Genomic DNA, 14,253 nt, shown 5'->3' with positions numbered 1-14,253 from the left:
CAAATTATAAAAATCTCAATTTAATATTTTTTATATCTCATATAGAAATTTACATATTTTTTAAAAATATTTTCTTCGTGTTCCGTATATCTAAAAAAAAAATCTTAAAATCCATATTTCTTTCTAAAAAAAGCACTTTAAGTGGTTTGGAAATAAACTCTTCAATTCTGAGCGTTTTGGCCGCAGTTCAATCGTCATTCCTATTTACGTTTAGACGAATTGGCACTCAAACTGAAAATTTCGTATTTCAGTATGACTGATGTATGAAATGACAGGACAGATTATAAATCGGAAATATTTGAGCACTTCCATTGCAACTGAAGACAGTTAACTCTGTTCTTTGACGTTAAATATTTATTTTTCGGATTCTCAAATCCGTTAAATAACCGTTTAACTTTTTTTAGAACCTTGGCGATTCATTGGTTACAAAACTTTCTCCATAATAAAAATCTCGCTAGATACAAATTATATGTAAACAAAAAAAATAATACACAGAAAAAATAATGTTATGTTATGAAGAAGAGAAATAAATAAAACTTCATAAAATAATAAACGATGTTAAAGAGAGATAAAGTAGTTTAGAGACTATAACTTAGATGGAATTAATTTTAAATTTGATATAATAGACATATTAATGATACAAGATCATTATCAAATTCCACTTTTGAGTTTTTTTGCTAACACTACAAGAATATATATATATATATAATTCATAGAAAATATATTTTATATGTAATATATATATACACACACACATTACATTTCACAGTGACATTTTTTTATCAAATAAACTGTCAAGTGAGCAACATGCACGCACAATACGCAGTCGACAATCTTGTCGACAGTCGAATCGTCGATGACATCGACACTTTTCAATCTCTGAAAAGAAGAAATCTATTGACAAATTGACAGGTAAAGCACGAATATGTCTGTCGATTCTTCGAAACTTTGTTTGCCTCAATGTTGCCTCGGCTGCGAGGCATAGTGGACGAAGGAATCAATTCGCCAATCGAAAGGTTAACTTAAAGCCATTGTATCAACGTATCAAATAAATCAAGTAGAAAATATATTACAAGAAAATTATGTCAATCGCAATCAAAGATAAAAAAAACAACGGTGTTAAACAATATCTGAGAACACATAGATAAACAAATAGAAAAACGAAAATACTCTTTTGGCCTAATATTCCGCACAATAAAAAAAAAAAAATTAATTTATATTTTTATTAAAAATTATAAAACTTTTAGTCTCGAATATCGAGTATATTAATTGGTAAATTAAAAGAGTAAATTATTAATATAATACTAATTTTATAACTCAAAATAAAACAAATTGAAGACTTTTATTCGCGCATTTCCAAATATTTAATATCCGCGTCCTATTTCTTTCTCTTTCCTGCCATTCTCTTTCATATTCTAATTTAATTTCCAAATAAATTTTTCAAAATTGCTGGGAAATAATGATGATGTTTTCTTCTTAAAATGCTGAATCTAAATTATCGTTTATATCTAATTATCGTTAATTTTCCTAGTCATTATTATTAATAGCAAATAAGCGACACTAATATTTCATGCATACATATTTATACGTATATGCATAGTTCGCAATATCTAATATGGAAGAACTAGAGCCATCTTTATGAATACTGTAGTATGTGTAAATCCAGCCCTTTCTTGAACTTGCTCTACTATCCTAACTTCTACTTATCTATTATGACCTCTTCGGTTATCTCACTTCATCGTTTCGCGTTCCCATCGCCTCGAGGAAACCAAATATCCGCGTAGACCGCGTTATTAATGTTTAATGTTTAATAAGGAAATATCTCTCCCAAGAGTTGCCGCGAAACTCGAGACACGATCCTCTTTGATGGGGAAGCGACGCCCAATTTGCACTTAAACAAGAAAACTACAATTTAAATTTTATTATTGTGAAAAATCTTGCGTAATCTTCGCAACAGCATCACTACGCAAGAAATTATCATATATATAAATTTTATTATAATTAACATATAATTTTTATATAAATGTAATATAAATAAATAATAATAAATATTGTTCTCTCTCTTCTAATACGATAAAATTTGTTATTTAAGAAAACTCTAAAATTTATATATAATTGATATGTAAATTATATATAAATATATATGTAATATAGTAATCATTATTAATTACTACGTATTCGTTATGATTAATCGTACAATAGAAATTTATATCTATAAAAAATAAGGAAAAGGAAAAAAAGTTGCCCCTATAAATGCGTGAAATCATTTGTCTTAATTCGATTGGTAATATATTGAATATTGCATGCAACTTACAATTAGTTTTGCTCTGACGAAACCGCGGATGCGCGATTACGGTAAATCGGTTTTCGAAATTGCAGTAATTGCTCGAGGACCCTCGTTGCGCTCAAGTTGTCTTCCCAATATTGGGGAAGTTTCACGAGAGGAGATCACGCCGATATACGTCATCAATGTCTCCATCAATTTCGTCATAAACGTAAACAAACTTTCGGCGATTAGCAACTGTCACTTTTCGATTTTCCAACAAAAATTTGATATATTGCTTAATTAACCGCAAGTTATTAACTTTGTTACAAAGTTTTAAACTGCTTCTACGCGTCCTTACGAGGTCGAATGTCTAAAGGAATACATTTCAATTTTTCTACTGCCTCTCGTTGAAGATATCAATTTTCAATATTACACATTTGCTATTGAATATTAACGTATTATAAATATTAGTTAAGAAAAGAACACACTAATTAAACATTAGTATATTAAATTTAATCTTGATTAATAAAAATATAATATTAAAATATAAGAAATATTAAAATAGAAATAAGAAATTAGGACAAACAACACATTACAAAAAATACAAAACCTTAATATTAAATTTTAAAAATGAGATATTAATTAAGAAAAGATAACACAAAAAATGAAAAAAAAAAATTAAAAAATAAAAAAAAATAAAAATGTATATATAAAATGAAAGATAATACATATAAAAGATTGTGATTCTGCAAAGAGAATATAAGCTATGATGATATTTGATTATTTGAGAATGTATATATTATAAATTTATTTAATGTGCTTTGAGATTCGTGAGATTCAATTTTGAAATATCTATAAAAATATAAGATATATATAAATAAATAGAAATAAAAAGAAATGTGCTAAAGAAAATGTTGTAAGATTTTGACGCCAAATCTTGTACACCGAATGTACAGAAAGCATTCAAGCGAAAATGGTGTCCCTCAATTATCGGTGAAATTGAGCGGTGGCGAATTCAATTGCGTTTCCCTTCCCATCCATCTCTCGTCCAAAAAGCCTTAATGCACATTTCAACCGACATACACAAAGCAAAGATTATTACTTTAGCCCGCGGCGATTTGCCTTTTTCTCTCGCTTCGGTCGATACGTCGAAACCAACCGTGTAATCATCGATCCAAGGAGAAATTTCGTTCGAATTTCGTGGCTGAATGACACGCGGCGTAAAACTGCACGGCTATTATGTTGGCCGCGTTAATGATACAAAGAACATTAATGAAACTCTCCCGACACGTGGATTACATCCCCTGTACATGTACACATACACGCTATTTCATTATAACAATAATAAAGTCTTACTTTTCTTTCATGTGTAGATTTTAAAAGTAATTTTAAAAATTTAATTTTAAAAGAATTGTCTAAATTTCATATCTAAATATATGATATTGTTTCTTACATTTTATGACAATCTCAAATAACTAAAATATATATAATTATAAGAAATATATGTAGTATATATATGTATATTTTACTAGAAATAATGATGATGTTTTCTTCTTAAAATGCTGAATCTAAATTATCGTTTATATCTAATTATCGTTAATTTTCCTAGTCATTATTATTAATAGCAAATAAGCGACACTAATATTTCATGCATACATATTTATACGTATATGCATAGTTCGCAATATCTAATATGGAAGAACTAGAGCCATCTTTATGAATACTGTAGTATGTGTAAATCCAGCCCTTTCTTGAACTTGCTCTACTATCCTAACTTCTACTTATCTATTATGACCTCTTCGGTTATCTCACTTCATCGTTTCGCGTTCCCATCGCCTCGAGGAAACCAAATATCCGCGTAGACCGCGTTATTAATGTTTAATGTTTAATAAGGAAATATCTCTCCCAAGAGTTGCCGCGAAACTCGAGACACGATCCTCTTTGATGGGGAAGCGACGCCCAATTTGCACTTAAACAAGAAAACTACAATTTAAATTTTATTATTGTGAAAAATCTTGCGTAATCTTCGCAACAGCATCACTACGCAAGAAATTATCATATATATAAATTTTATTATAATTAACATATAATTTTTATATAAATGTAATATAAATAAATAATAATAAATATTGTTCTCTCTCTTCTAATACGATAAAATTTGTTATTTAAGAAAACTCTAAAATTTATATATAATTGATATGTAAATTATATATAAATATATATGTAATATAGTAATCATTATTAATTACTACGTATTCGTTATGATTAATCGTACAATAGAAATTTATATCTATAAAAAATAAGGAAAAGGAAAAAAAGTTGCCCCTATAAATGCGTGAAATCATTTGTCTTAATTCGATTGGTAATATATTGAATATTGCATGCAACTTACAATTAGTTTTGCTCTGACGAAACCGCGGATGCGCGATTACGGTAAATCGGTTTTCGAAATTGCAGTAATTGCTCGAGGACCCTCGTTGCGCTCAAGTTGTCTTCCCAATATTGGGGAAGTTTCACGAGAGGAGATCACGCCGATATACGTCATCAATGTCTCCATCAATTTCGTCATAAACGTAAACAAACTTTCGGCGATTAGCAACTGTCACTTTTCGATTTTCCAACAAAAATTTGATATATTGCTTAATTAACCGCAAGTTATTAACTTTGTTACAAAGTTTTAAACTGCTTCTACGCGTCCTTACGAGGTGGAATGTCTAAAGGAATACATTTCAATTTTTCTACTGCCTCTCGTTGAAGATATCAATTTTCAATATTACACATTTGCTATTGAATATTAACGTATTATAAATATTAGTTAAGAAAAGAACACACTAATTAAACATTAGTATATTAAATTTAATCTTGATTAATAAAAATATAATATTAAAATATAAGAAATATTAAAATAGAAATAAGAAATTAGGACAAACAACACATTACAAAAAATACAAAACCTTAATATTAAATTTTAAAAATGAGATATTAATTATATTGAAATTGAACATTACATTAATGTTGGTAAAATTGATTAATGGCACTTAGATTGTTATTTAGTATAAATCATTGATATATTTTAATCAAAAGTATCGATATGTCGACAAAAATGAAATTAATGGAAAAATTCGTCATTGTAATGATTCGTAAATATGTCAGTAATAGGATTCATACATCGAACTTTAAATTCACAATTCGTCGATCTGCCGCTAAAAGAGCCGAAAGAAACCCTAAATTATACGTTCGTAATCATGAATATAAAACGAAGCGGTACCAAGAAAGCGAAAGAGAAATCGTTGATGGAACGTTTTCGTCGTCATAACGATCGTGTCTCGCCGTTAATAATACAGTCAGATGTATTTACAGATAATACACTCGCAAGGGCCACATGTGGCATATATAACGACCAATGTATGACTCGTATGATTGTAATTTCGACGTCTACTATCATGATGAGTAGCTCCGAGATGGGGACGAAAGTTTCCATGAAAAAAGTGCCATTACCCGCATCCACGTGGGATTTATTGCCTCGTTTTTTGCTCCTTTGCGATAGATTATCCGACATCGTTTTCATCATATTTTCAGATGTACAAAAAGAATAATCAAGGATAAAGACAGTTAAAGAGAAATTAATGTATATATATATATAACCGTTCATTATTTTGTATTTAACCTTAAAAATTTGGTTCAATATCTTTTAGTTTCTATATATTTTTTTTACCCATGGGAATATTTTTTTCTGTTAATTAATTTGATTAAATTAATGTTTAATCTTATTATTTTATTGCAGAGAAATTTCTTATGTCTCTTGCATAATTAATAAATATATTTTCGCATTTTTATTTAAAAAAATAAAAGAAGATAAATCAATCAATCAATCAATTAATCAATTGTCTTTAAATAAACAATATTTTTTCTTTAAATTTAAAAACAGGTTATATTCATCATAATTTAACAATCAAAAAACAATGACTGATTAAATTTTCAAAAATGCGAAGAATTTCGCAAATAATATAAGAATTATAAGAACTTTACTTATTTTAAATACGAAGTTATGTCGTTTCTCCAATTTAAAATTAATTTAAATCACTATGGAAAGTGATTGCGATAATTGGTCAATTGGATTACAATGGATAAACATAGTTGAACTTGGAATGACGTTTAAGTGACACTTTTATATATAATATAAAAAATTTGCCTAAAAAACGAGGTACTTGAATCACCATCATGGTGAGAAACGATTGTGGAAGACGACGAACTTGTCAACGGACTTTCGTAAATAGATACTTAACATGATATTGCGACTTCCGGTCTGGGATGGAAGTCAGTGAGCCTCCGGACGAGGAGGTAAACCACCCAATAATCAGAATCAATCTTTCTGCGAGCTTCGAGGACGATTCTCATTTTCAAGACAATCCAGACATTATCGCCGAATCAAGCAATGTCACATTGATCGCCTTTAAAGGCGTCATAATGATCGGCATTATCGTCAGCGCTTTATTAGGCAACGCCTTGGTGATCGCAAGTGTCAGGAGACACCGGAAGTTACGAGTGCCCACCAATCGTTACGTAGTGTCCTTGGCAATGGCAGATTTTCTAGTGGCAGTGTGTGCTATGACATTCAACGCTTCCGTCGAGCTTTTCGGGGGCAAATGGCTGCTAGGAAGCATTATGTGCGACGTGTGGAATTCGATGGATGTATATTTTAGCACCGCCAGCATCCTTCATCTTTGTTGTATTAGCGTCGATAGATATTACGCGATAGTCAGACCGCTTGAGTATCCGGCCATTATGAGAACTGTGACAGTTACTGCTATGCTAAGCAGCGCTTGGATATTACCGGCCCTTATCAGCTTCATACCCATCTTCATGGGCTGGTATACTACACAGCAGCACTTGGATTTCCGCCGGAAAAATCCGCAGGTAGCAAAATCCAGAGCGATAATTTAATTTCAGAGTTTAAAAGTAGATTTATTCTGATTCCGCAAATTTATTTTTAATTTTGATAATAATTGACACACACACACATACACATCTTACATCCTTCATAAAATTGTTTCTTTAAATTATAATGCTTTATAAATATTTACCATTTTAATTTATAATCAAACTTTTCGAGAAAAAGAAATTTGTATTTTCTAGAAAAATTTTTCTATTTATAAAAATTCTATTGATTTAATTATAGTTTAAAAACGTAAACTTTCAACATTGTCTTGTTAATCTTTATCAATCTCAGTGCAAACATCGTTCTTCTGCAACCTTGAAATCTAGATTCGATGAAATAATATGTCGAACGGGTACAATTCTAGAGTGGATCAAGATATTATTTCGCAAAACGTCTAAAACTTTCGTTTATCAAAGTGCTTCTAGTTCTCTGCTTATCGCGTTCTCTCATGAATTATATGAGATGACATAAAGAAGTGATCCCTCATTTCAATTCCCCTATAGTTTTAATTGCACTCCTATCTCATGTTATTAATCTATTTATCGCTTTCCCGATCCCATTATCTATAATTTATACTCAACTCACATTCGTGACATTGGCTATTTTATTTAGAAGATATAGGTAGCATAGAAAGATTAATATCTGTGTCACAGACTTTATCAAAAAGTGCTTCAGAAAAAATTAATAATTCAACGTGATTATTTTCCCGAATACAAATTTTCCACTCGTAGAAATATTTGAGCTTTATTGCAATAACTGAATAATAAACATTATATAATTCTATAATGTATTTTGAAAAAGAACAATTTCTAAATAATTTATATTTAAAAAAACAAGTGTTAGAATTTTTATGATAGTAAAAAATTTAGATAATTGTCTGAAATTACTCTCGACAACAAAATTATAAAAATAGTAGCAAAATAGTAAAACGGAAGAACCCAATAGTAGATTAGTAGAACACACATCAGTTGTAAAAATAAAAAGAGAGAGAGATATTTCGTCGTTGATATTTTGTTGTATTTGAAAGCAATATAAAGTGCGATATTATATATAATGCGATTTATATCAATTATTATATCCATATTAGAGCTATAAATTATTGATTTCTACTCGATACAGTTTACCGTCGGAAAATTGCCAACAATAAGGCTCATTTGTCACAAAACTTTTATTAACTATTATAAGTTACTTACGTTCTTTCTCTTGTAACAATTACCGGGATTCGAAATTTCATTAAACTTCAAAAATAGAATCAAACTAATCGCTACATTTATCACATACACTTCTAATAAAGGTGTCTTGTTTTCACAATTGATCGTATTAATGACAATATTAATATCAGTCCCAACAGGAGGGAAAATCAATTGAGTATCGTAATTTGTATTTTGCTATTATTTTCTTAACTGGCATCAATGTAGTTATTTACAATATTCTTTGCAATAAAAATATCAATTTAGAATTTAATAAATTTCCAAACAAATTAATTGTAATATTTATCATATCCTCTCTCCAATAATATATTGTATTACTATATCCTTGATTGGCATCAATATAGTTATTTACGTTGCCCTTTACAAAATATCAATTTAAAATTTAATGAATTTTCAAATATAACATCAAATTAATTGTTACATTTATTTTTACTTCAATTAAAATATTTTTATGATTGAGTTCTCGTAGTTTCAGTCATTATGGAAATTGTAGATATTATTTCAGCTAATATCGACCATTTAATTATAAAGAAATTAATTACATATCATAATTGATACTAATACCATGTCATTTTTGAAAGCCAATTATATAAAAGCCAATAAAAATCAATCACGTTTGAAAAAGGGATGTTATTTTCAAAGTGTTTATAATTAATCGTGTATCATTAATGTCATATTATTTTGAAAAAAAGCAATTTATTAGCGTTGAAGTTCCAGTGATAAATCAGCTGCGGCGTCGTAGTATTCTCTAAAAAGCATGAGAAATTTGAGAATTTTAAAAAGGAAAAATAAATCTCACGCGATATAAAGCAGAGAAACAGGAGAGAGAGGAGCATATCCTCTTAAATTTCACTAGAAAAACATTTCCGAATTTTTAACTTTTTAATGGCTTACTCTAGTGATTCTTTAATAGCGCAATTCTGACGATTTCATTCACAGATAACTATTATATTATTAACGCTGTTTTTATTGAGAACGATAAAAAGTAACGACGATCTATCCATCTTTAATTCGTTTAATCTTGATTTATTAATAATATATGTCAAATCTACCGGATTTTTTTTTTATTTTTAACAGTTTTTTGAGAATTGAGTTTACGCACAACTCTTATAGATTTCATGTTTTATAGAGTCCAAAGTTATTTAAAAATTTCTCTAAAACTGCAACTGTTTTTGATTTCGCAAAACCCATTCTAGTTTACATATAATTCAGGAAAGAAACTCCGACTATATATAATTGTACGCGTTTCGCGCGATTGAAAGCTTTCGGCCTCTGCAATACATTATTTTAAAATTTTTCAAAATTAAAAAAAAAAAAAAGATATAACGTATAAATACAACGTATAAAAAAATACATAAAAACCCATATTTTTATTTAAATAATTTAGTTTTAAATAACTTCGTTAAGATGCAAAAATTTTCCTCAATGTAATTATATTCTTAAAAATGTCAATGCTACGAGGAAATAATGTTCATACTGAAACTTTGTAAGAAGTATATTATCAAATCAAATGAAATCAATTTGTTTCCATTTGTATCGGATTGACGATTAAAAGCACCTCTTTATAACTCAACTTAATTTAACCATGACAGAAGCAAACACAAACGACGAGTGTATGAATATCGATAAAGCATTTAATTAACCTTTAAATGGTAAATTGTTGGAAATCTCGGTAAGCAAACGATTATACAAAGCTGTCAGAATCCGATTTTAAAATAAATACCGCAAATTACGTATCATATCGAACATCCGGTATCATAAATTTGATATACATGTCCTACAAATTTTTAACATTAACAACTGCGAAAACAAATACTTCGACAAATTCGAAATAAACCTATCTCTTTAATCGAAGTTCTTTAGAAAATATTAATTTAATTATATTTTTTAAATGTTAAATACTAGATAAATTAATACAAAATAAAACTTAATGTCGAAAACAAAGTTAGTATTAAAAAATTGATAAAGTAAAATTTTAAATAAATAAATGTGTGTATAATTTCTAATAATAAAAATTTGTTATTCGCTTAAATTAGATACATTTTATTTATAAATTTTTCAATTTTTAATATCATATAAATCTAAAAAAGAAATAAGTAAGTAAAAACTTAAATTTAATTAAAACACCAAGTTCTTTTGCAAAATTAATACTTTTCGATTAATTCAAATCTATATCTGTATTTTTTATATAATATTAATTTTTTCTCAAGATATTAAAGTACAAAATATCTTATTTCAAACTATTTTTCTTTATATAATCGCCAATATTCGCGACCATGAAAAGAAGTCTGCAATATGTAAGTTCTGATATAAATCATATTATCACAACGCAGATTTTTATTTTCAGAGAGTATCTTTATCTTATGAGTTGTATACATCATAGATTTTATTTTATGAATGTATCCGACACACAATATACCGTATTGATTGGTATGCTGTCATTATGGCATATATGTTATAAATGCCATTTGTCGCGTTAGAAAGCGATTACATCTAGAAACGCGAGTTTAGTGTCGAAACGAATTAATCGTTTATATTATTATATACGTGCACAATAATTTGTCCCGATCAACACGATTCACAATGACACCGACGCAGTATTCTGTTCAAAATGCACGTCCCGGCGGATTTTCCGGCTGTTATTTTCTCCATTCTGAAAAATAGTAACGACAGTTCCGTAAAAGAAAAACAAAAATTCGTGTATATTTTTTGCAGCGTTTTATATCTGATCGCGTATAAAAAAGCGTAAAAATTCACGTCACCACAGATTTTCCGCAAATGCATTTTGTGATTTGCACGTGGCAAATATTGCGGTGGAGTTCCGGTGGATTTGCTGAATATAAAAACTGGTTATATATCGTTTACTAAACTAAGAGATATAATGGTTTCTTAAGATATAAAAATATAATTTTTTTCACACACAGAAAAATTATTAAAAAAAAAGAGAGAAAAAGGAAGGAGAGAAAGAGATATGTGACTACATATAAGTATAAAATACGACATATAAACATTTTTTAATTTTTTGTTGGGTGCACATATTTCGCATTTTGTAATTCGGATATCTATCAACTGTGCGTATACCATGATTTTTACAGGGTAGTTTTATTTACGATATGCGATACCGCCTACTACATTGTAAATTTTCGTGACAAGTTTTCCTCGTAATATAATAAACTATTGTTCATTTAATAATGTGAATTTTCTTTCACTGAGTTTTACGAATTTTTGAAACGACAAATAAATACGCGATAGAAGTTAAATGAGAATTTAAGTTGATTGAAATAAGAATGCAAATTTATAAAAAAATTCCAAATACAATAAATTTAAGAGACTTTAAAAGTTAGAAAAAGAGTCGCGGCGATATTTTTAGAATAAAAAAAAATTGCGAAATTAGATTTATAAAAATGTCAGATATATCACATCTAGAGTTAAATATTTGTAAGAAGGATGCACAATATACAACAATAAAAAAAATAAAAAAAAAGTTTGATATTGCAATCTCTTAACAACATTCTCAAATAAAATAATTATCAAATTATGTTTGTAAAAAAATCTGCATACAATATATTAAATTCTAAAAATTTAAAAGAAAATTTCCTTGTGTATATTTTTAAATATTAATAGATGTTTTATATTTGTAAAAATGCAAAATTTTAATAACTTTTAAAAAAGTTAAAAAATTGAAAAATTTTATTATTTTCTACATAATAAATATTCCCATATAAATTTATTTTAATTATTAAATAACATTTCTCTCTCTCTCTCTCTCTCTCCAATATTTATTCATGAATCGAAATTCGGCTATCATCGATTTCGTGAATAATTTCAGCTCGTAAAAAATATGAAACATGAGCAGAAAATTCACAGTTAAAATAAAATGTTTATTATAAAAATCAAAATAAACTTGTCGTATCCCGTTCGGTTTTGCATCCCCTTTAACACTCCGGCGCGATATTACATTTCTCGCAATTCTCGTATCCTCAAAGCGACGTGCTTGAAAGTTCGCGACAGTTCTCTCTTCATCTCTCTCTTCTCTCTCAAGCGGCATCCAATCGTTTCGCTCGTGAAAATAACGTCGGGAAGTCATGTTTCTAATTCTGACATGTAATCCGTAGAGTAGCATAGTGGAGCTTACTCGATGTTTGCGAGCCAAGTATGAACACGTCTAGTAATAGATCATGTAATCTAGTAATAGATCATCCCCAGCAATGTATCATGTTATACTCTACACGTGATAGCGCCGATAACATTGGATCAAATATAAAATAACTGCATATAATTTCTCTCTCTTATTCTCTATAATAAATTTTATAATTCCTAAATAATAAAATAAATTTTTTATATGATAACATATAATATCAAATAATATGTGATAATATCAAACAACAAAAATTCTATAAATAAATCTCTATTTAAACTAAATAATAAAATTTTATAGAATAAAATTCTATAAATAATTTTATAAATATATTTTGATATATTCTAAAAAACAAAACAAATTTTTGTATAATAACAATACATATAAAAATTTTCTAAATAATTTTTGAATAAAATAAAATTGTAAGTTATATCATAAATAATAAAATAAAATTCTATGAATGAATCTATAAACTGAATGTATCGTACAGAAGCTCTCTATCTCTTTCTTTCTTCATGTGTAAATTTAAATATTTTATCAGAAAGTTTTTTTTTATGAAAATAGTTCTATAAAAATTCAACGCTTTATAAAAACGGCTACAATTTTTTAAATAAAAAAACTACGAATTATAAAAATATCTACATAGTATATATAAGTTCTTAACGTAATTTATTTTAATTGTTCAGACAGGAGATGTAAACGGAGTACCATAACAGAAAATTGCAACCATAATTGTCGAGAAATTTCCACACAAAGATCTTTTAAAATGACACTCGTTTTCAAAAAGCTTTATTATATTCGCAGTGAAAAATTTCGAAGATTTTTTATATTCGAAAATGAATAAACACGCACAGACTCAAATACCAACATTTTATAAATGCATCCAAATACATTGCTATATCAAAAGAAAGATATTTCAAAACAATGCACGATTTTGCTGTGGAATTTTCGTTATTCAACGACTCTTCCGCTTATCCTCTCTCGGGCGTTTATCGAAACTTTGCTCTCGTTTATAAAAGCACGGCTAAAAATTGGCATCGCTTGCAAAATTCATAAAATATCTAACAAAAATATTTCACACCTGTGGCGGCCCCGATCGGTACTTCGCGTCTCGTCTCGATGAAAAAATATTAAGCTATCTAACAATAAGCCAAATTATCAGAACATAATAAATTATATATGAAAATAATTTGCTAATTTTTTGCTATTTTTTTCTTTCCGAAGTTATTCTTTTATTTTAATTATTAAAAAGTTACAAAAGGTTGGATAGCTTAAGATTAAGCTATCGAGCCATCGATTACTTTATGTGACATCTCCTATAAGGGTTATATATCGCAAAGACATAAAGCTGCCAGATTGCAAGTAATCTGATTGTACCAGATTGCAATTAATTTATATACGTGTAATGCGTGCACGCGTTACGAATATGAATCACAATAGATATTGTTTCGCACCGCAAATCGAGATGATTTCGCAACTCTATCACGATTTGCAGACTTCGCTATACAAATTACGTTTTGATTAGAATGTTGTACATGTTTATTGCCAGATACGTGCGTGTAAAATTAGAAACCTAGAAAACATTTGTAAACTCACTTCAAATTAAAAAAAATTTCAAGAAAATATTTTTTATTTTAGGATATTAAATAGTCGTTTATTAAATTCAATTTATTGGGTATTTATTATTTTTTAATTATTA

General features: G+C 28.2%; 2 protein-coding genes across 3 annotated transcripts in view; both read left to right on the top strand.

The window, feature by feature from the left end:
* The window catches only part of LOC115243164 (octopamine receptor beta-3R-like), a 97,520-nt gene that overhangs the window by 65,418 nt on the left and 17,849 nt on the right, over positions 1–14,253 (top strand). The gene's annotated exons all lie outside the window — the stretch shown is intronic.
* On the top strand, positions 6,545–7,287 carry LOC115243165 (octopamine receptor beta-1R-like). The gene has a single exon (XM_029819923.1). The coding sequence runs from the start codon at positions 6,578–6,580 to the stop codon at positions 7,208–7,210; it is 633 nt and encodes a 210-aa protein (XP_029675783.1). The 5' UTR covers positions 6,545–6,577; the 3' UTR covers positions 7,211–7,287.

This window comes from Formica exsecta, unplaced genomic scaffold, assembly GCF_003651465.1.
Source record: "Formica exsecta isolate Colony F162 unplaced genomic scaffold, ASM365146v1 scaffold696, whole genome shotgun sequence".
NCBI classification, from domain to species: domain Eukaryota; kingdom Metazoa; phylum Arthropoda; class Insecta; order Hymenoptera; family Formicidae; genus Formica; species Formica exsecta.
This window is presented reverse-complemented; position numbering and strand designations above follow the sequence as displayed.